The following is a 23591-nucleotide window of genomic DNA, read 5'->3' as shown; positions in this document are numbered from 1 at the left end:
GTCCTCCTTCTATAGGTCACAATGATCAACTACTGTTAAGACATCACTACAATTAAATTAGGTAGGTTCTTACTGAAAAACCATCCAAAAATCATAGCATAATTTTCCTTGACAAACAGTAATTACCCAAAATATTAACTCTCCACAATCTACAGTATATTTATTAAGTAGCTAGTTGTCTTTACTTCCTTTGACACACAAGGAGGGATTAATTGGTATATATCACATAAACATCCTCTACTGCAGAGCACTGGAGAATTTAGCTCATTTCAGTTCTAAACTACGCTTATAAAACAGTGTTAAGGCTATTTACTTTTTTAAGTCTGTGCAAGTCCAATGTGCACTCTCAACACTCTCAAAGATTACAAACATACGCCAAGAGAAAACACTGGCTCTAATAAAGGCCAAAATTTAATATTTCCAGGTTTTTAATTCAGAAGCACAAAAACAGTAACAAAAAAGATGATTAAAAAACAAAACACCACTAAAAATAACAAAAAACAAACAAGAAAAAATGAGGGTCACAAAAATATTTAAGGACAATACCTGTTGTATTAATCATACTTTTTGGTGTAGCTCCTGTTGCAGCAAATATATTAGGTGTACTACCCGGTGGCAGTCCACTCCCAGGTGTAGCAGCTCCCACTGTGGTAACAGCCAAACTACCTGGAGGGGGTTTCTTTACTGGTACAACCACACTCCTGTGGAAAAAGAAACCGCAGATTACTAGAACTGCACAATGGAGTCAGCAAGGTTTTTTTTGTGATGGGATTATGCTGTGTTAATACGCTGTGCTGAAGAATACATAGTAATGTCAATTTTCTTAACCTTTCTGAAATAGGGTAAGACTACTTTAATGGACCCTAACACCATAGTCCTATCCTTTGTCTGCAGCTTCAAGTGATTCCAAGAAACTTAATCTGTCTGTCAGTGCGCACAAAATGAAAAGACCCGGCCACTTCATTGATATGCTGTGAACACTGCTATCACCTGTGTTCTAGATTTGCAAAGAAAATGTTAAGTGTTGGAAATATTGCCAGCATCCTAGCAGTGTACATGCATGCAGTCTTAATGAGTATGTTAATTTGTTGATCTTACTGAAATTATCTAAGCTGACAATTTTTTTGCCAGCCATCTGAACATTTGAGTACAGTAGCTGATTCTTCAGCACCGTGCACATACTGGTCTTGCAAATATAGTTCACTAACAAACATAATTTTGCACTCAGCCTTCTGGAAAACTTTCACACTCATTTCAACCAACAGCTCATGATGTAAATTGAACACCTAAAATGGAACACAGTAAATATGTGCTTTCACAATATTGATACAATATTGATTTAAAAATAAAGCTTAAAAAGCAGTCTTGAGAATTTGAAGCTTTTAAGAAGAGAACAGGGCTTTTATAGAAGTCTGACATAATATCAGATATAAATAGACAACATTGCATTCAAACACATTCTCACCTAATCTTAAACCACTCTCTTTTCCCCCCAAATCTCAAAACTAAAAGACTTCCTCTATGTGTTATAACAGAAGAAGAAGGAAACTTTTAAGAAGACATTTAATTAATTTTTTTTTCAGCACTGGACAGCTGTCATAGTGCAGACAACGATATTTACATTTTTCCTTTTAATATTTCCATTTGTCTATCAAAAACTGCTCCTAAATAGTCTATTTCAGTAGAAAACCTGAGTGAAAAACAAACCTGAAACAAATTATATTTGTAAACGTTACAAAAGATATTTTCATCATCATCACGTTTGCTAGTTAAGCAGATACGCTTTTCTTTAAAATTAATCATTTTGATCAAATAATACACCAAGAAAATGCAACTTTTTAGGGCAATAAGGCCACATTTTGCTCTAGAAGTTCCTTTGGTTATTGTTTTGTTATCCTTCTGTTTAAACAGGATGATACATACAGATTGAAAGGTGCAGAACTACTTTTTACAGTAAAGTAGTTTGTTCATATACGTCTAAATCTTCAGTGTCCCCTGGATTTTAAGGACTGGTGATGTAAATTGTATTGTTGATGCTATTGTGAGAATTATAGACAAGTTTGGTTTTTTTTTTTATCTCCTCTTATATGATGATAGTGTACAAAATGATCCGTAAACAATTTTTTCTTACTCCTTTTTAGAGGGGTAACAGTGCCAGTTGATGTATCTGCGTTTTGAACAATGTTACCACTACCCTGAAGCACATACTATTAGAAAGGTAATTCTAAGTATATTGATGATTTTCTGTCTCCTTCCATTGACATTAGGAGAAAATGAGTTTGCACAATGCAATAGCTATTAAGATAAGTGACCCTAAAATAATTGCTTTTGTCTGTAGTTAATAATCCCATATAATAATTTCTAATATGAAGTGTTTACATAGCAGCAGCTACAGGTGATTAAAGCCAGGTCTACACGGGTTAGATTACCCTGCTCCATAACACCATGAAATTTCCTAAAATTGGCTCCTATCCACACACAAAGATCTCTGTCTCAATTAATACTTCATATACTGGAGTTCTCGTTTTTCAGGAATACTGAATACGTATTCAAAAGCAGAGGCCCTGTAGTGCCAAAGAAACAGAAGGAGAAATTAGGACTTGTATCTTAAGTGGGAGCATCTCCTGAATATTTTAATTTCATAAGGAAACTACTATCATTACCTACAACACCTTTGTAGAGAACTGCAATAGAAAGGTTAAGACTGGTGTGAATGGGAATATTTGGCTGCTGAGGCACAAGAAGAAAAGACATACTAGGAAAAACCATTTTCAACTGCCTAAGCTAATGGCACATAGATTATCAGGTCATCAAGACCACAGGCATGAGTGTATCTTTGCAAGATAATCAGACTTTGGAAGCAAACCCAATGAACAGTGATGACTCAGAGAGGTGGGGAAGTAGGGACAGACTATTGACAGCTCCATAAGGGTAAAAAAAGGCATAACTAAACCCTGAAAATAGTTGCCAACCTATGAGGAACCCAGGATATGTGAGAAAGACTTGACAGCTGGCATCCCATGCTCTCCATGTCATTACAGCAAATCCTGGACCTAGCATCTGGACACAAGGATGGGGGGAGTCTGCTGGACAGCCTCCTTAGACACACACCCATTATAATGTTTGCAAACATGAGACAGACCACGAGTCAGTGAGATCTGTTTTGTTTTGGGTAAAATAATTTTTCCCTCCTATAAGGTCTGGTATTGATATTTGCTAAATTGCTGACACAATTGCTGCAGAAGTATTTTCTATTTTCCTGCTACTTTTCTGAAGAAGATGTAGCTAAATTCAAAGTCTTCCTCCTTTTCTTCAGACAGCTCAGTGGTCTTTCAGAGTATCCAAAAGATCACTTAACTATCCATAGCAAAGACCACATCTGTCAACTTTACTTCTTAGACATAATAGAATCATGGAATAGTTTGGTTGGAAGGGACCTTTAAAGGTCATCTAGTCCAACCACCAAATGTACTGGCTTCCTGTAAAGGCAAAACCTCATTTTTTAGGAGTGTAGTCAAAGACTGAAAATCAGCTCCCATAGTAAGAAAGGACAACCCTACCCAGACCCCTCAAATACTAATGCTCTACATATGGTTGACATTCTTGTGTAGGTCTGAATCAGGACATTACAGCAGGTCAGGTGTTATTAAAATACAAATTATCAAGAAACAAGAGAAATCTCTCTACCATAAGAATAGGCAAAATCAGTGAGACGTTATCATCCCAGACTGAAAGAAAATGCGGCTTTCTGACATGTCACACATAGTGACCTTGTCAAAATGTCTCGTTCTTGCTGATAGAACAAAATACAGTGAGAGAATACAGAATAACATGCAGAAGAAGGAGATTGAAAAACTATACAAACACCACAACAGAGTGGTCAAAAATGTGCAAGGCAATCAAAGGAACAGCAGAACAAGAAAGGTGAAAGAGGATGACTTGGTGCTTTCAAGTAAAAAGCCCCTTCTTTTAATCAATCAAACTACTGCAATAGCACATATGGTGAAAATGGGCAAATCAGATTTATGAAAGAAGTGTAGCTATTTACCTGCATATAATATGAATGGAGGAAATAATTCAATGTGATAGGTGTCTTACATGTATCTGTAAGGCATTCAGGTATTTCCTTCATGGAGGAACAGAAATCTACAGACTAGAAGAAAAGGTTATAGACACTTCTATCGTTTCATATTAGGCCTAGTTTTCTATAGTGTATTTCAGACTTCCTAAACATCCCAAACTGGTCCACATTTTTCTGGTTCGTGTTATCATGGTCTCAAATGACCCCCAATGATTTAGTCAGGAAAAGCTTAATAGTAATTGGCTGTAGCAACTGATTTTATTTCTCTGTTCATTAGGTCGTTTACAAATCTAAGAAGAATTGTGACTACTAATCATTATTCTGTTACTCTACGCGTGTCCTTTTCAAATTGTAAACCTAAGCCTTAAGTCATTGTAATTCATATCATGCTTCAGATGAGTGTTGTTGGTTCAACCTGCATACCACTTGCGCATTGCTGGTTCATTAAATAACCTCAGCAAATGGCTACAGGATTCTTCTGGGGTTTAGAAATTTGCATGAAATAACTAGGTAGAAAATAACACCATCAACGTGTTGAACTGCATAAAGAGAAAAAGGAAATAAAAGACCCCCACCCCTTCTCAAATTTTCCTTAAAAATTTAGGTACCCAGTGCTGGTGACATACAAATCAGGTTTTGCAGCATTGTATTGTCTCACTCTTTCTCTGTGATCCACATTTTGTATATCTTCATTTTAAAATTTAAAGGCCTTGCAACCTAATCACTCTGGTCAATCAAGAGGTCAGAGATAAGCCTTCAATACTGAATGTCTTGTGTCACCTATCTAAGCGGCAGCAATTAAATCAGAATCACTTTATGCTGTTCTGAGATATGTGAAACCTCTTAAGGCTGAATTAACATTCTTGCTCCTCCTTTTCTCCCCCACAGCAGCAGAAAGCATAAGGATTTTCAAGAAGTGCTCTTCAAAAAGCAGTACAGATATCAGACAAATTTTTCACAGAAATACTCTGTCAAAAAACAACTTCTCCCAGATATTTCACAAGAAATCACAGTAGGAAATTAGGGACAATTTGCTATATTACATGCTACCTTGTTCCTACAGTTAGATTAAATTAATCTCTGGAAAGAAAGCTTAGTATTTTTTTAGTATTTCTGCCGTGAGTTATACATTTTCTCCATGCCTATATACATGACCAGTCCTTTATGAAACATGCATATTGCCCATAAAAATTATCCACTATTCTTTCTGATTTCAGCCCCAGATTATGATTTGAGTCTATAATAAGTGATCATTAGCATGTACTAACAGCACAATTTGAATTCTACTTTAGACAACATTCTATTAGACATTAAGGTAAGATTAACCTGAAATCAAGGAAGGAAGATGTAACTCAGAGTCAAGAGCCATGGAAAAAATGGATTAAAAAATTGTTAAGTATACTGAAGAGATAGGAAAGGCTCACAGAAGTATATAATCTTTGAACCTGTGCAAGTGAAAACTTAGTGCTGAATATCCAGTTAGTTGTTACGGATTCTTTCAATCATTTGATAGCATACATTCATCAAAACTTCCTAAGCTTAAAGTACATAAAATGATCCTACTCTACTAAACACAAATTGCTTGTTTCTAAATATAAGAAGGTGAATCATCTCAGGTGTGGTTTTAGGACAAGGACATGAAGATCATTGATCTTCTCTCTCAGATCAAGCTAGAGAGTATTTACCCCGAGTGAGATTCCCAGTCACTAGTACCTCCTTTGCATTCAGGATAAATTAGCTGAAGCACCTAAAATGATCTAAAATATTGACAACAAAAAAGGAAAAACTGTAAGAGATTAAAAAGCTAGCTATCAAGAAAGATGAATGGTCTTGGATGAACAGAGAAATTGGAAGTACTAGGAATTTAATAAATTTGAAGAATGTGAATAGAATATAAGTGAAAACATCATGTATTAAATGCCAGAAACATCATCGAATAAAGACAAAAAAATAAAGATGCAACCAGCATGAGGTATAGACTGGGATGGGCAAGGAACCTAACCCTGTATCTATGATGCAAAAAAATCCAAAAAGGCAAGAGCTAAAAAACAGCAGTTTTGTAAAAGTCAGCACAGCTTTAACGGTGGTTTTACAGAGCCTGTTTGAGTAAAAAATCAAGACAAAAATCTAGTGCAATTTTCGTCTATATACCCAGTGAATAATATTAAAGGGCAGAGAGATGCTGGTTTCTCCTGGTAAAACAGACATAAAACTTCAGTTGAGATACATCTACAGCTCCATGCATATGAATACAAAAAGATGCACATCATACAGGTTATAAGAAGAGTTTTGAAAGTGCTACCTGCATATAGATTGCTAAATGATGGACAAGGGGAACACAGTTACAGCTTTATGAAAAAAATTGAGGGTTAATATACCAAATTTTGGTCATCTTGAACCTATTTGTAAATTTAGGATGAATTTGTTCTAAACAAACAGGTGAGGTGGAGGTGCGCTTCCACGTTGTCACCCATTTTATTTAGTAAACGAGTGGCCAAGACAGTCTCTAGGAATACAGACAATGCAACTTCAGCTCCCTTCTCCATTTAACAGGATTTGAAATCATACCTCCCATTCTCTGGAGTGTATTTTAACTGCTATTTTAGAAAATATATTTTAGAGAGAGGAGCTCTCAAGTCTTTCCTTTGGACCACAGTCTCCACTGCACAAAGATACGGAAATTACTGAGAGTGAACTGAAACCCCTGATGGGTCACTTAATTACCAAACTGACCAGTTTTTTCATTCACATGTTCACAAACTACTGTGATACCCAAAGCAATGGGGAATGCAATGACTAAGTACAGACAGCACCTGTAACTGTCCCTTCTGATTAATGGGAAATATGCTCTGTTTTCTCCCATTATTTTTCATTATGAACTTCAAAAAGTAATATTTTCTGTTGAGAGAAAAATAAAACTTATTTATTCATATCTCCTTTTTATTAAGTTTTCAGGAAAATCAGCTCTATTTTTCAGCAATTATCTTTTGGAGAATCTAATAACTCTAACAGGAATATAACCTCTCATTTATCTGTTTTATTTAAATGACCGTGTAGATCAATATGTATCAATGATCTCCCAAAAGTGGGTAATAATACAACAGATAAATATTGAACCTCTCTATTTGAACCTTCAGTGTTTCTTCTCTCACAGTTCTTGTCTTTTCCCCATTCTGCTAGTATAGAAAAAGAAAAAAGAAAAAAGTTTATTCTAGTAAAACACACAGATCATCTGAATAGTCCTTCTAAATATAGCCCACATACATAAAACATATTAAACATACTTTTTTGAAGATCATCTCTCTCTGTACAAACTGGCAGGGCATGTATCAGCCTTGACTGGATTTCACAAGATGTCCACCTTTTCTAGCATCTAAATACTATTAAAACTGCCCCCAAGGACCTTCTATGGGGGACAAACCCCCCAGCCGTCCACCCCCCAAAAAAACCCCAACCAAGACTATAATACTTCAAAAGTGTATCCTCCAAAATATTTCAAAATATGCTTGTGAAGCCTTCACTGAGCAAGTAAACTATGCAAACCCATAGTATTCCAATTCATGAACTGCTAATGCATTAAAAGGAGTAAGGTAATTTAACAGCAGCAAACCCCCCTGATCGTCTCACTTCCAGGACTTCCAGATTTTCTTCTTAGGCAAGCATGCTTTCTATTGAAATAATTCTGCTAAGTACAAAAAGTATATGTAAATTACCTCATTTTGAAAAACTAATAAATGAGACACAAATCCATAAGCACTCTCAGTTTTGCTAATAACACCCCTCTAAAATCTCTCTACTGGAAATAAGTAGTATGGAACACACGTAAGCTTCAGAAAGCATTACCGGGTAGAATCACAAACAAATTCACAAATGTTAATGGTCTAATTTGCATCTAGTGGGACAAATGCCAAAAAAAAAAAACCAAACAAAAAAAACCAAACAGAAACAAGAAATCTCCAAACCCTAAAAATCAATAATGGGGACTGATTTTTGTCAGACAAAAGATGAGAAGGCAAAAAGGAATTATTGGTGAGTTATGTTCCATTAGTTGCAAATCTAGGTGAAACAACCCTTTGTGTTTGCTTCTAAAAATGTCATCCCAGATGCCATTTTCAAGGAATTCAGTCTGACGTTAAAAGACATGTCATAACTTTGAGGATCCAGGCTCCAGTGTCCCAGAAATCTGTTTATATAGCTCATAATGTAATTACAGCTACCTTAAGACAGATGAGGCAGAAGGCAGCAATATATTGAAAACTAATTGAAAAATGCAGTTGTCCAGAAGCACTTGTGGGGAAGAGGTCTCTGAAAAGCTGCTCAAAGCTTCAGAGTTTGAAGTGAAATTTTTGATGTTGTCACTCTCAATCTATTGAAGAGCTGACAGACAATCAAACCCGTCTGGCTGGCTGGCAGCTCATTTTGCTGGCAGGTGGCAAACAATTAGACACACCAATTTGTGCCTCCTGATGACATTAAAGCATGAAACTAAGTTGTATGCAGGGCCTAGTGATTTGTGTGAAAGCATTTCAAAAATAATACTCTTTGCCGTGGCAACTCATTTCAGACTGCCACCTCCCATTACGGCTTTGAGTGGTGAAGACGACAGACTTGAGTTCCGTGTGGTGCAAGGCCGCTTCTGTTCAATCCGTCATCAGCGCCCCCCGAGACCTCAATCCCCTCCTTTCATCAATATCACCTCATCATTTACATTCGATAGTACTTGAACTGCTGCATACATTAACTACACACAAGTCCTATTTGATAAAACATGTTGGACACATTTTCTGCTTTTATATTTCATTTATGAGTGCACAAATTCTATTGGAAGAACACACTGTGGCCTATTACACAATGACTCCTACGAACATATTAGCAATGTACGATTAGAAGATAACGCAGAGCAAAATACATCATATTAAATTATAAAATAGAATTTTGAACTTCAGATCTGTTTTCAGGACTTTGTTTTATATAGAGTTTACCTGCATGTAAGATTGTGATTATAGTTACAGAAATATCTTAAAATAACAAAGATACAGTTATTTTTTTACTAATTACTTATTATCTTAACTCTTCTTTTACAAGGCACTCAGCCATCCAAATGCAAAAATAAAATAAAAGTCTAGCCTCACAAGGACTAAGAATATTTTTTGATTAATGTTAACATTTATCTGACCTTGATTTACTTATAAATATGGAATCACTGTGCACATTTTATAAAAACTGAAAGAAACAAAACCTGACGAAACAATACACTCCATTACTCATGACACTCCCTAAAGAGAATAAACATGACCAATAGCCACATTGCTCAGTGAAGTACCAGAACTGCATAAACTGTAGCAACAGAAGACCCTACAGTAATATGGTTCAGAAGCACAGTGTCAGCTTTTAAAAAATATGCAGTGTATATTACTTGTTATTTTATATCAGTAAGTACAATTATATTTACATGAGCAAGTATAGAAGAACAATCACACTGTATTTTTTTTTCATTTTTCAATGATAATTGGGATACTATAGGCCATACAAAATGTTCATAAACCACCACAAGCTAAAGTTCATGTTGTTTTCTCAATTAATATTTTAATTAATTCTAATATTATTTCAATATAGTATTCAATTCCCATCTCGTTCCCGCCTCCCCTTTGTTTCAGCACCCCAGGAAAAGTTATAGGGTCAGGATCTCAATCTGCTCCTCCTTCATAAATTGAAAAAGAAAAGCAACACCACAACCACCCATCTTTTACCTCCACAGAGGTCAAGCAAGTACTTTGAAAATATGAGCAAACTGCACAGAGAAGTAATTTCATGAACAGTGCTCATCATTCAGTAATGTAGCCATGAGTTACAACAAGCCAGCTGAGGTCCTGTGGGCCAAGTATTTTCATCAAGATGCCCACAATAACATCCATTTAGTTGGAGGAAATAATTTAACATTTCCTAATCTGCTGAGACGTGCCTGAACCTGTCAATTTTCCCTTCATAGTTGAGGGTTACATTGAAAAACATTATTTACCTCACGCAGTAAAATCAGACAGCAGGATCATCTATTTAATAGAAACAAAATATTCCAACGAAATTGTTGTAAATGGGTCTTCTTTTGCCTAAACTTCAACCATTACCACTTTTTTTTTTCTTTTTTCTTTTTTTTTTTTTTTTTTTTTTTCTGAAGAAGTAAACAATGCCAAGAGCTGACATGGTACAACATATGCTACCAAGGTCCAAACACAGCTGTACACTTTGTACAGCAAATCCTGGAATTACAACTTGGACAGCAGGGTAACAGGACCAGGAAAAAACAAAACACTTAAACCCCTTAGCTCCTAAGCAAACTTATTAAGAATGAAATAGCTATGAAAATCCACGGGGTCTAGACATCTCTCAAATAGCACCTCTCAAATAATTAAATAATTTTGTGTTAGCATCTATTAATAATGATGTTCAAAATGTACAAGCAGTCACACTGTTGCAGGAAGAATATAATGGAGGTGGTCCCACTAAATACAGGTTATGGCCAACCTACTGCCGATCTTCAGAGTTTTTCATGTTTTCTTCTAAATTTAGAAATGCAGAATAAAACTCAGCTCTTCAACCAAATTGATGTTAGGTTCCCTCTAATGATAACAAAGATATCTCATGAAGTGATAGGCTCCATTTTAATTTAGGTGTCTAGCATTTTGTGAATTAACAGCAACCCTCTGAATGAAATATTTTTCTTAATTGAGCCAGGTAGAAATTTAGCTGGATACGTTCAACTAAAGTAAAGTAATCTTTTGGTGGTTGCAGTTAGGTATTATTAATTCTTATTCATTATTTATTATGTAGCACAAATTTTTGTACTCCTTATTGTACAAGAATACCTTCTAGAATACGATGGTTCCTCACAGAGGATAAGGAAAAATTCCTAACTGTATAGGAAAAAAAAATATTTTTCAATTCACATTGAAATCACTCTAAAATCAAAACATGCAGATTGATGAAAAAAAAAAAAACCCTTAATGAAACTGTTCCTAAATGAGCTTTCTCTGGCATGGCCTTAAGACCTGTAATATTATTTGAAAGGGATATATTAATTGCTTCTAAAGTACATTTCACTTTTCCTATCTTGATCAGATTTTCTTTGTTACAATAGATACTACCTGATTGTTTATTGAATTATTTTGGAAAAGCAGCCTCAGTACTAAGGTATATATACAGACAAGAAGGCAGCAGATTTTTTTTGGAATTCATAATGAAAAATTGCTTCTTCACTTTTATTTCAAAATTCTCATGTATCTTCTTGCATTTTACATTACACTGAAAGATGCATATTGTTTTAAAGACTTTTTTAATGAAGACATTTCTGTAATTTTTTCAGGTTTTCTGTAAAAGTCTGTGATTTTTCTTATAGATCGCAACATAGTTGTTTTCTTGCTTTATTTTTCATTTCCTCATACCTGTATGATGAACTAATACATTTCTACAACTTTGCTTAAAATTTTGAGACATATTTTACAATTTCTTTGAGTTAAGTCTTGATTCCATTTTTCACTTTTAAAAAACATTCTTATGAAGAAACTGCAGGGGTCTTTGTCATACTGGAAAATGTAACCGGATCAACACTTATAAAAGTTAGCTATTTGCACAGGTTAAGATTGAACCCACGATGAATCAGGTTACCCTTCTTCTGGAAGGATGTGAACTGCACATCTTACCACAACTTCTATGTTCAGGATAACTGAGATGGACTGGACATTTAAAGAAAAGCAGATTCATTAGAAGGTGGGAAGATACCCCCTAAAAAGAGAAACAAAGGACTCTTCGTAGAAACGTTCAGCAGTTTATTTTTAAACACTAACTTTTGAGCACATTTGCTGTTTAAAGACCTAAAAGGAAACTGGCTTCCACCATGACCATGCAAACAATTTGCCATGGTTGAAGCATTTCAGTACCAGAAAACAGTGCAATGATGGATCCAATTAAGATTTAAGCCTTAGAAAGAATATTTGACAGACTTTCTGCACAGTCTGTTCTGTATCAGCAGATACTACCCCTCCTGCTCCTCACTAAAATGCTGTTTTAAAAGAAAAACGTTTTTATTGCAAAAATATTTCTTTACAACAGGCTTGCTTTCCAAGTACCTCGTGGAGTTTTATTTACTGCTGACAGAGAAAAACAACGTGAATTACTTCTGTCTGTACTATACGGCCTGTTTTGGTAACACAGAAACGGAGAAGTAACACAGCTGTTTTTTAACATAGTCTAATACAAACCAACAGAGAATAACCATGTTTAAAAAAAATAAAAGTCCTTCAAATTTCTGATTTACATAAATATAAAATGAAACCGGTCATATACCTGTCAAATGAGTGAAACTGCATGGGGAGAATAGCTTGCGCTTCTCTCTTCAGTGCAGGATCTGGGTAAGGGATCGGATCCGGACCACATTCTGCTATTTCAACAGGGGCTGCCACAAGACTTTTCAGTATTTCCTTTACATTGATGCCTTTACTTTGGCTGATACTGGATATTGATGATGCAGGTTTCAGGATTTCACTGGGGCTTTCTGTTAAGCTCTCCTGAGATTTCTTCACTTCAGAAGACAAAGTAGACAACAGCTCGCTCATAGCATCAGGGCCTGTGCTGGTCTCCAAGTCTGTCCCATTCAAAATGTTAGGCATCTGTTCATCTCCAATTCCAGAATCTGTATGAGGGATAGAGCTTTCCAGCTGAATATCTTCAACAGGTGTCGGTGTTTCTTTATCTTTGATATTTTCTGGAAATACAGTTGGTGTCTCTGCAGTGAAATAGAGATTATGAACAATATTTATAACTTTGATTTCTTTCCTAAAAATATGACCACAAGGTTTTACAAGACAGAAATGTGTTAGAAAGTCCACAATTCTTAGCAGTTTAAAGCTCAAAAACTCATTCTACGTACAAAACACTTTGCTTTCAACAGCTGTTTGGCATATATAAAAGCTTGGAAGAGGAAGCCCAAAGCTGCATTATGCAAGCTCAGTGACATTTAGAAATTACAGCCCACTACTCACACAGTAATTAAATAGCAAAATACTGCCAGCAAAAAATAACACTAAAAATTATAACCTATTGACTGCATATCTGTATGATCTGTGAGACTACTGGAAGAGAAAAATGCAATCATTTATACTTTAGGATTACTATAAAATTGAGTCTTTTTATTGCTGTCAGCAAATATTAAGCCTACATTCAAAGGAAAACTGCTAGACCTTTTGGTTGCTTTGTCTTTTGTTTTATACACATTTTTACACACCTATCATTACATTGCATACAAATTTATTTATACATGAATAAAAAAGGATGTTATTGTTGATTTTAGATTGCATTTAGATAACTCCCCTTTCCCCACAAAAGGTAAAATCCTGTAATTCTTTCAGGCAAATGTTAAGAACAAAATAAACACAGCTTTATAGAGACAGGAAAGTGGAATCTGTTCAGTTTGGAACACTTCCAGATTGATATGGACTCTATAACATGTTGTAATTGAAAAACACACCTTTATTAATTACTTCGGTGAAACAGACATAACAACTTCATTAAATTAAGAGTAATTTGCTATGCTTAAAGGAAAGTTTGCTAGAGTTATGAATAACTTCCATATTCATCTTTTTGGTTACATTTTTTTAGAGCAACAGACTGTGGCTACTTTTAATGACAAAAAGTTGCACTCAAACTGATTTTTTAATTTATTTTTAAACTACTTTATTTTCATTAGAGCACTTGTCTTGAATATAAAATTTAGCTGGCCTATGTATGAAATAGGAACTTTTTTTTTTTTTTAATGGTTCTGATATAGCAGTTTAGATATTATGGAAATTACATGTGGATATTACAACATACTCAGATGAAGGTCTGCCCTTCTGACTATTCCAAGCAAAATGTGCTTCAGCAATGTAACTTTAATAACAATCAATAACTTATTATCGATTGTTTGATACAGTCACGTGTAAAATATCTACATTTTTACCACTTAGAATCATAGAATCATTTAGTTTGAAAAAGACTTTGAGGTCATCAAGTCCAACCATTAACCCAGCACTGCCAAGCCCACCACTAAACCATGTCCCTAAGCACTACATCTATGCATTTTTTAAACACCTCCAGGAATGATTCCACCACCTCCCTGGGCAGCCTGTTCCAGTGCTTGACCACCCTTTCAGTGAAGGCATTTTTCCTAACATCCAATCTAAACCTCCTCTGGTGCAACTTGAGGTCGTTTCCTCTTGTCCTATCACTTGTTATCTGGGAGAAGAGACTGACCCCACCTGCCTACACCCTCCTGTCAGGCAGCTGTAGAGAGCGATAAGGTCTCCCCTGAGCCTCCTTTTCTCCAGGCTCAACAACCCCAGTTCCCTCAGCTGCTCCTTATCAGACTTGTGCTCCAGACCCTTCCTCAGCCCCGTTGCCCTTCCGTGGACATGGTCCAGCACCTTGATGTCCCACCTGCAGCGAGGGGCCCAACACTGAACACAGGGTTCGAGGTGCGGCCTCACCAGTGCCCAGTACGGGGGGTGGTCACTGCCCTGGTCTTGCTGGCCACGCTGTTTCTGACACAAGCCAGGATGCTGTTGGCCTTCTTGGCCACCTGGGCACACTGCTGGCTCATGTCCAGCTGGCTGTCAGCCAGCACCCCCAGGACCTTTTCCATCAGGCAGCTTTCCAGCCTCTCTGCCCCAAGCCTGCAGCCTTGCGTGGGGCTGTTGTCATCCAAATGCAGGACCCAGCACTTTTTCTAGAACCTCATACAGTTGGCCTTAGCCCATCGGTCCAGTCTCTCCAGATCTCTCTGTAGAGCCTCCTGCACTCAAGCAGATCAACAGTCCCCTGCAACTTGGTGTTGTCTGCAAACTGACTGAGGATGCACTCGATCCTGTTGTCCAGATCATTGATAAAGAGATTAAACAGAACGGGCCCCAGTAGTGAGCCCTGGGGAACACCACTTGTGACTGGCCACCAGCTGGATGTAACTCCATTCACCACCACTCACTGGGCCTGGCCATCCAGCCAGGATTTTACCCAGTGAAGTGCATACCCATCCAAACCATAAGCAGCCAGTTTCTCCAGGAGAATGCTGTGGGAAACGGTGTCAAAGGCTTTACTAAGGTCCAGGTAAGGAACATCCACAGCCTTTCCCCTCATCCACGGGACAGGGGTCACCTTGTCACAGAAGGAGATCAGGTTTGTTAAGCAGGACCTGCCTTTCATAATTCCATGCTGGCTGGGCCTGATGCCCCAGTTGTCCTGCACATGCCGTGTGATGGCGCTGAGGATGACCTGCTCCATAGCCTTCCCTAGCACCGGGACCAGGCTGACAGGCCTGTAGTTCCCTGGATCCTCCTTTCGGGCCTTCTTGCAGATCAGTGTCACACTGGCTAACCTCCAGTCTTCTGGGACCTCTCCAGTTTGCCAGGAATGCTCATAAATTATGGAGAGTGGCTTGGTGAGCTCCTCCACCAGCTTCCTCACTGCCCTTGGGTAGATCCCATCTGGACCCATAGACTTGTGAATGTCTAACTGGAGCAGCAGGCCACCAACCATTTCCTCTGGACTGTGGGGACTTCATTCTGCTCCTCCTTATCCCTGTCTTCTAGCTCAAGGGGCTCGGTACCCAGAGGGAAGCTGGTTTTACTGTTAAAGACTGAGGCAATACAGCATTAAGTATTTATCATAAGTCTTTTCTCCATCCTTCCTGGCAATCTTCCCCGCTGCATCCGGTAAAGACTGAAGATTTTCCTTGGCCCTCCTTTTGTTACCGATGTATTTGTAAAAACATTTTTTGTTATCTTTTAGAGCAGTGGCCAGCCTGAGTTCTAGCTGGGCTTTCACTTCTCTAATCTTTGCCCTGCATAACCTTGTGACATCCTTATAGCCTTCCAGAGCTGCCTGCCCATTCTTTTACAGGTGGCAAACTCTCCTTTTTTACCTTGTGTTGCAGCCAAACCTCTGTTCAGCCAAGCCATGCACATAAGTATGTGTGTATGCATGTGCATATAAAAAAATCCATATGAAATTATTTACATGTTTGAACTAATGGTAGTGTAAACCTCATCATGTGTACAGGGATTAACAAGCAGATACAGATAGAACAGAAGAGACTTTTAAAAATACAAAGCAGAACAACCCATTATAAAGAGTATTGCTTTCTTCTTTTAAGAGCCATAAACACTGAAGCCACTTCCTTCTTCCTTTTCTCCTAAGTGCCTTAAACACATCTTATCAAATAGATATGAGTCCTGCTTTGTGAAGCAGGAAGTCGAAACTGGATTTATGAGCTGCATAAAATACATTTAGCATCTGCTGGGCCAGGAAGTAAAAAAAATCCATATCTACTTAATACTGCCTATATTTGGCACAGAAGGACATCTGATCCACAGAATGACCTTAATAAATTTTCTACCTGTCTTTTTAAACTTCACCCATACAAAGACAAGGCTTCTCAACTGAAGGAAGGAGTAGGACTGGACTGCCAGTCAAGTAGGTTGTTGCCCTTGTAATGTATGGTAAGTAAAATAGCGTAAGGCTCCTTTATTAGGTCAATGAAAAGAGGACACTGAAAAAAGAAGATGGTCCGCTACATGGTGAAGTTAGAGTACACTTAACTTCAATTTTCATTAAAGTGAATAATGCTGAACAGAAAACGAGACAAGAAAGTTGATAGAAATGTGGTTGTGGAAATTCACATACCCTAACTCAACCAGAAAAAAGATTTGAAGACATTAAAATCATGGGAATGAACTGAGTCCAAGCCAAGTTTGAAAGATACAGTCTATGAAATTACTGGTCTAGTAGCAAATAGTTTTGACAAACAGGTAAGTGGAGATAGCACCACAGGACTGGAGAAGACCACACATGGTTTCTTTTTTTAAGAAAGGGGTAAAAATGATCTGGACAACTGCAAACCTTCAACAGTAAGCAAGATTCCAGGATTTATTCTGGAGTGAAGAACAGTAATGCAACAGAAGGAGACATTACAAATTGCTTTGTTAAAAGAGCTTTTAAAATATTTATTGCTTAAAGAAAATAAGGGCCAATGTAGTAAATTCAGTTAAGCTGGGGCTGTCACAACAGATAGTAATTTAGTCAGGAGAACCTGGAAATTAATAGACTGTGGGAAAAGAAACTGGGTAAGAAGAAGCCATCAAATAGCTTCAAAAGAAAAAAAACCAAACCACCAGACTGAGAGCAACTACCATGGGAGTTATATTGTTTAAAAATTTAATAAAGATTTCAGGTGAAAAAGTAAAACCACTCTGGTGAAATTTGCTGATGACAGAGTTACAAGGTACAATTAATGGCCACAGAGGGATGATTATAAGAAGGAATTATGACAGAACTGCAAATTACATTTAATAGTGAAAAGCTATGCATCCAGTGACTAAGACAGAGATTCCCATTGTAACTGAAATTCACCAACCGGAAATGACTGAAGAGAAGGACCTGGATACACCAGTCACTGGGTAACTATACAGTTACTAATACAACACTGCCATGGAAAAGGCAAATGTGATTCCAAACTTTTCTGAAGAAATAGTTCCTGCAACAGTTAAGTATTAATGGCATTAGAGAAGGCTTTGGTACGGTTTGTTATGGAATACTGCGTACACTGTTGTATTTGAGACAGATGGAAATGCCACTGCGGAGATCCACAGTGATCTACTGTTGCAGAAAAGAAGAGTTTGGCTAATATAGTCTGGCCAAACTTAACACTGAGATGGTATACAACAACTGTCATACACGTATTTTCTGGACACAAACTCCAAAAAAAAAAAGGATTTAAGCTAAATGGAAGAGTTGACATGAGAAATACTGAGTGCAAACTCAGCAGGAATAAATTCAGTTTGGGAAATAACAGCCATCAATACGGAATTAAGATTCTGGAATACCTGTCCACTCAGAGTAGCAAGTTCAAAAAACAGAACTAATTTCAAGATGCTACAAATAGGATTGTACTTAATTACTCAGCAGGTACCTTGTAATCCTTTGTTCCCAAATGAGAATAAAATGCCTAGAGGTTTTGAAGCTAAAAATGGAAGGAAAATTAAATTTGTGGATATGGGATTTAGATATGACATACTATACAATACATAACACTATTTAAAATTATTTAGGAATAAAATATCAAGAGAAGTTAATCTAATACAGGCAAGTGTATGGACACTTGATTTCCACAGAAACCACACTTGTATCTTCACTTTTCTTACTGTCTTGAGTATTTAATATGAATATGCTGTACTAAGTCAATTAAGCTTAGTCTGATTTATCACTTCGAATAAAAGTCTTTAAAAACTGCCTGCATACAATGCATTAACTCTCATTTTTAAAAACATCAAGCAAGCTAATTGAATAAGGGTTTAAAAGGTCCAATTTACTTTTTGTAAATCAAAGGAAAATAAACTCAGACCAAACTGCTTAATAACTGCCTCTCAAATAAGAATACTAGCAAATTAGTATTTGTGAAATTCAGATAAATACGTCTTGAAAAGACATAATATAAGACCGTTTGGATGAGCATTATTAATAGTACTATTCTAGGTAAATTATAAACTCCTTAGCATGGGTCAAAAAACCCAACCAATTTTAGTGACAACACTGCACATCCACAAGTTTTATTCTATGTTCATTTATACCATGTCATGGCACTTCTGTTGCCTTCAGAATTCAGGAATAAAGAATACTGCTTCGTAAAGTTATTTAGAAAAATCTTAAACTGATAACACGTACACTTTTATAAAGATCCTAAATACTCCAAGAAACTTAGCAAAATGATAAACATGAACAGAAGCAAAAATATAAGTGATTGCATCTGTCTATGTTATAACAATGTGACAGTAAGCCTGTAAATTTTAAGCAAACCTCATCAGTTTTCTGCAGCACAAGGCCATGTCAGTAGACAAAGCAGAAACATTACTAGATCTAGCGATCTTAACTCTGTCAGAAATAGGCAGTTGGAAGCCAGATGTCTCCTTCTTAGTGTTTTTCATTGTAACTAATGAGTTCATCTACTACATTATGGGAAAAATATGGGCTTAAGTTAACTAAATGACATATTGTATATCTGGTGACCTCATCCGTCACGCTCCTTCCTTAAAATATCTTGTTTGCTTGTGATTTATGAAGTGTATTGTAATTGTTTTAACCTACTGAGTTACCTAAATAGCTCTTGCACTGCTTCCATATGCCTAAAAAATACACCGCCCTCCATGTCTATTAACTTAATAATGAGACATTTCATATTTGCAGTAAATACATACAATTTTGCCATTATAAAAAATGACAACACAAAATACTCTGCTTTTAATCTTTATTTACCTCAAAGAAATGGAAAAATTATGTGTATATTCCTATGGTCTTTTTCATTTCACCAAACCTCCCTACTAGATAAAAATCATCTGAAAATTTTCAGAAGTAAAAAAGTATGAAAATTACTATTTTTACCTGCTTACAATATGGGTGAAAATTTATTTGAATCCCAAATCACTGTCAAATTTCTGCTGCAAACAATATAGCCATATTTGGCAACAGAAGGTTTGGGGTAATCTTGATACAGGAGCTGCTGTCACCTTTCAGACTGCATGTGTAACTGGAAAATTTGTAAGTTGTTTTCTGTATAGCTGTCTTAAGGCATTGATAATAACCGTACTAGCTGCCTTTTATAAACCCATTTGTAGTATTCTACAAACCTTCAGGGACAGTACAGTACAAGCTGAAAATGCTTTCAATCCAACCAGGCAGTGATATTATACCTTCTGCCATATGCGGCAGAGTCAACTAAGCAATTCCTAAGCTGTAGCCTATGAAAAGGGAGTGAAAAAATTATTCCTAGGAATATTAATCTACTAGTTTTCATAAAAGAGAAGCAGTGCAATTAATCTGAGATGAGAAACTAAGTATGGGGACAGAATCAAGGAGTAATAAGGATCTGATTTAAAAGCACACTGAAAGCAGTAACCAAGAATGGAGTTGCAATGGAAATGTCCTCAAAGGCTGAGGCACAACATTGAGAAGAAACACCCTAAAATAAACATTAAGATGCCAAGCTGCTCTGTATCTACCCAAGACCTTTTCTCCTGTTGGCATTTCTGTTTCTGTGTGAAAGTTAAAAAGGGACCAGAGTAAAAATCCCTTGAATAGTGATCCTGGTCATAGCCCAACCACATAAGGTACTCATTTTGGCAGCATGGCCAGTAATACTCTTCATGTAATAAATATGCATTAATAGGCAATTTCAGCTGTGCCCCACTAAAGGAGGTATGGAAGACTCTGGGGTGGGTTGGCAATTGGAAAGGCACGAATCTTGAGACAGGAGGTTTAAGAAAGAAGGCTGGGAATTTCCCCTTAACCAGAGTGGATTTGTGAGGAGAAAGGATGTAGCTCTGGACCAGGAAAAATGGAGTGGCTCTGGAATGGGAGAGAAATGGAGGTATGAAAGACTTGGGGGTGGGGAAATCAAGCCTGGGAAGTGACCAAAGAGGACAGAGTTATCATCAGCCCTTTTTCACAGCTGGACACCTGTAAGTGTATGTCTTCTCTTCCTGCCCACTGGAAATTGCTTCTATTTGCTCAAATACTTCAAGGTCTTCTGATTTGTTTCCTTCCCCGCAGTCACTCCTGTACTCAGGCAGGCACACAGGGCAGCTCATTCTACCTTGACTAAAGAAAGAGTATTAAAAGAGCCACTTATGACAGACATAACTCTTGATCAGTTTAGGCAATGTCTTTAATCAATGTCTTAATTATTCCTTACTAATCAAACCTCTTTCACTCAGTGCTTGATAGATAAGACATCTGTACATCAGTCTGATTGATTACCTGGTTGCCAAACAAAATGTCAGCAGTCCTAATACAAAGCATTACTGAGGCATTAACTAAAAAAGACTTACAATAAAATAAATTTAAGAAAATGAAAAGTTGTATTAAAGAAATGTCAACTTTAGGGTATAAAACCAGCTGGTTACATTTAAAACAAAAACCAAATACAAATTAGGAAAAATACGGTAATATTTTCTCTAGGTGAATTTCCTATTTTTTTTTAGTATTTTCTCTTTCTTTTTTTATTTTTGTCCTGTGCAAACTCAAAAACACATAATGAAAAAATAGATTTGTTGGTAGTTATCTATAATAATATCTGTATTTCTGATCTGTGCTGAGAAGACTTATGGTTTTTGTGATTAGACATTCTCTGCAAAAGAAATAAAACTCTGTCACCTAGGTTACAGCACCCAGCAACAAAAGTTAAGGGTGAAGCATAGAATGTGTTAGATACATATGATGCAACTTACACTAAAAATGTTTTCTATTAAGCACTACTTTGAAAAATCAAAGACGTTTAAAACATCTGTAAATTGCACACACAAATGAAAGGAAGTAGTGATGTTACTTCAAAAAAATAATCCCTATTACCACTGCTGCATGTGTAAATAACAACTGATCAATACTATAATGAGATATATGTGCAAACCTTTCTTCTGATGCCTTAAGTAGTTGGTGAAGGGTAATGTTAGTTCAAGATGTATTTATTACTATCTCATGATCCTCAAATGCATGCCCTCTCAGAGGTAGTTGGAATAAGCAGCATGTATTTCACCAGGAAAGCAGTATGATAATTTTGAGTAGCAGGTAGAAATTCAACAGAATTTTAATTTCATGATTCTCGTGATCATCCATGTCCCCTATAACATCTCCCTCAGTTTCTTGAGAACATATGTACAACCAGATGTTGAAGATGATGGAGTCATGAATTTTGTCAGGACTTAGTGGAGGCAAAGGATATTTTGACAGGCAATGGAAATTAGTCCTTTAGTCCACTTTGTGTAGTTAGACTGCTACCCTTATGAAAAATACTTGGTTTCAAAACAGGCTGGAAATCTCTGTACTACTACATATAGGAATACAAACAACAGTATCACAATATACAATACCCAGAGTACTGTATACCTATGAGATTAGAGAAACTTGATGCTTTACTTGTCTTCAAAGAAAAAGTGGTTTCTGCAACTTTTTAATACAGTTTCTTGTGTCAAGAAAAAAACAACCAGTAGCTTCCAGTCAATCCACAGCACATACCTTTAAGAAATCTGTTAATTTACAGCGCTTTTGGAAAGATACAGAGAGTGTAATCAAGGGACTTGAAAAGCCAATCCATTTTTGATAAAATGTTGTGATAAGTTATATACTGGTTTTCTTCGGATGTTATAAGGTGAATTGCAATGCTTTCATTTCTGAAACACTCCTGAATAATGCTAAGTGAAAACATCAATTTTCAAGTGAAAATATCTTTCCACTACTTGGTTAACATTAATTTCTTCTCAGTAACTAACAGGCTACCAGCTGAAGTGTAAAAAAAAAATATTATTCACATTTTTCCGCAGCTGGACATGTGGAAGCACTATTGAAAGAAACAGTAGTCCAATAAACCTTCAGGATAAGCAAGGACAGCTTCAACAATGACCAGAATTGAGAAAACTCATCTGAAATGATCCTGAGCACCATAGCTAAAACTACTTCAAATTTGTAGATGCAGTTGGAAGAAGTTGCATGATAAGGCAGATTAGCTGCTATTAACAGAAGATACCATGCTCCTCTATTTCTCCTGTGTTTTATTCCAACGACAAGACATTTCTGCTCTCAAAATATGCAGTGATTACTCTCTACCTGGCAAAAGAAAGGGCTACTCTCAATTTTTTCAGTCTCAACTTCCACACTTTCCAGACATAACAGAGATATTTTCATACCCATTTTGGGAAAACATCCCAATCTTACCAAAGAAATTGACTGAGAACAAAACATTATTTTCTAAGCTATTCCAATTGCTGCCATTCCAGAAATACAAATTGAAGCATTTTATGCTCTGTAACAAGAGCAATTCTTCCTGACTAGAAGTGAAGACCACTAATGATGCCTTGACTAACACAAGTTTATTTTAAAATGGTTGTGGGAACTGGCAAGTTGCACTGCTCAGATGCGTTTTCAGAATGTACTGTTAAGTCAGAAGCCTTTTAAGAGACTGGATAACCCTCCTACAAAGGCCTGAACCTCCTCTGATGTTAAGATTAATTTAATGGATTTGCTCGAAAAATGAAACAGAAGCAGCTTGTCTGTCTTCCATAAGAAGTAGCTTTGCTTACTGGGACTATCTTCATCCTCCTGAATTTGAAAGGAAGCTTTTCATAGGATTTGAAATCATTCCCCATCACAAGGAGTAGAGATCAAGCTTTAGCACTGCTTCCCTACTAAATACAACACAGCTAGGATTTCGCACACATAATCTTTGTGGAAGATGCTGCTAAAGATGAAGGTCAAAGATTTTTATAAAAGGGTTCGCTAGCACACCAGGCTGCAAGGAACCATCACCTTCGAGGAACTCAAATGCTCAGCAGGCAAAAAAGGAGACTGGAATACTTATAAGACAAAAAAAACCCAAAAACAAACAACCCCAAAAAACCCCCATAAACCAACCCCAAACAGAACTGAGAATACCCTCAACCAT

The 23591-nt window shown here is 36.7% G+C and overlaps 1 protein-coding gene across 3 annotated transcripts in view; it reads right to left on the bottom strand.

Annotated features, from left to right (window-relative positions):
* NBEA (neurobeachin) overlaps positions 1 to 23591 on the bottom strand; it is a 510074-nt gene that overhangs the window by 287862 nt on the left and 198621 nt on the right. For all 3 annotated transcript variants that reach the window (XM_056329059.1, XM_056329057.1, XM_056329058.1), the window contains exons 31-32: positions 12422 to 12860; positions 547 to 701 (exon numbers count right to left, since the gene is read on the bottom strand). In XM_056329059.1, coding sequence (XP_056185034.1) covers positions 547 to 701; positions 12422 to 12860 — 594 coding nt within the window. The remainder of the gene's footprint in view (positions 1 to 546; positions 702 to 12421; positions 12861 to 23591) is intronic.

Source organism: Falco biarmicus, chromosome 2 (genome assembly GCF_023638135.1).
Source record: "Falco biarmicus isolate bFalBia1 chromosome 2, bFalBia1.pri, whole genome shotgun sequence".
NCBI classification, from domain to species: domain Eukaryota; kingdom Metazoa; phylum Chordata; class Aves; order Falconiformes; family Falconidae; genus Falco; species Falco biarmicus.
Note: the sequence above shows the minus strand (reverse complement) of the source record. Positions and strands in the feature narration are given on the sequence as shown.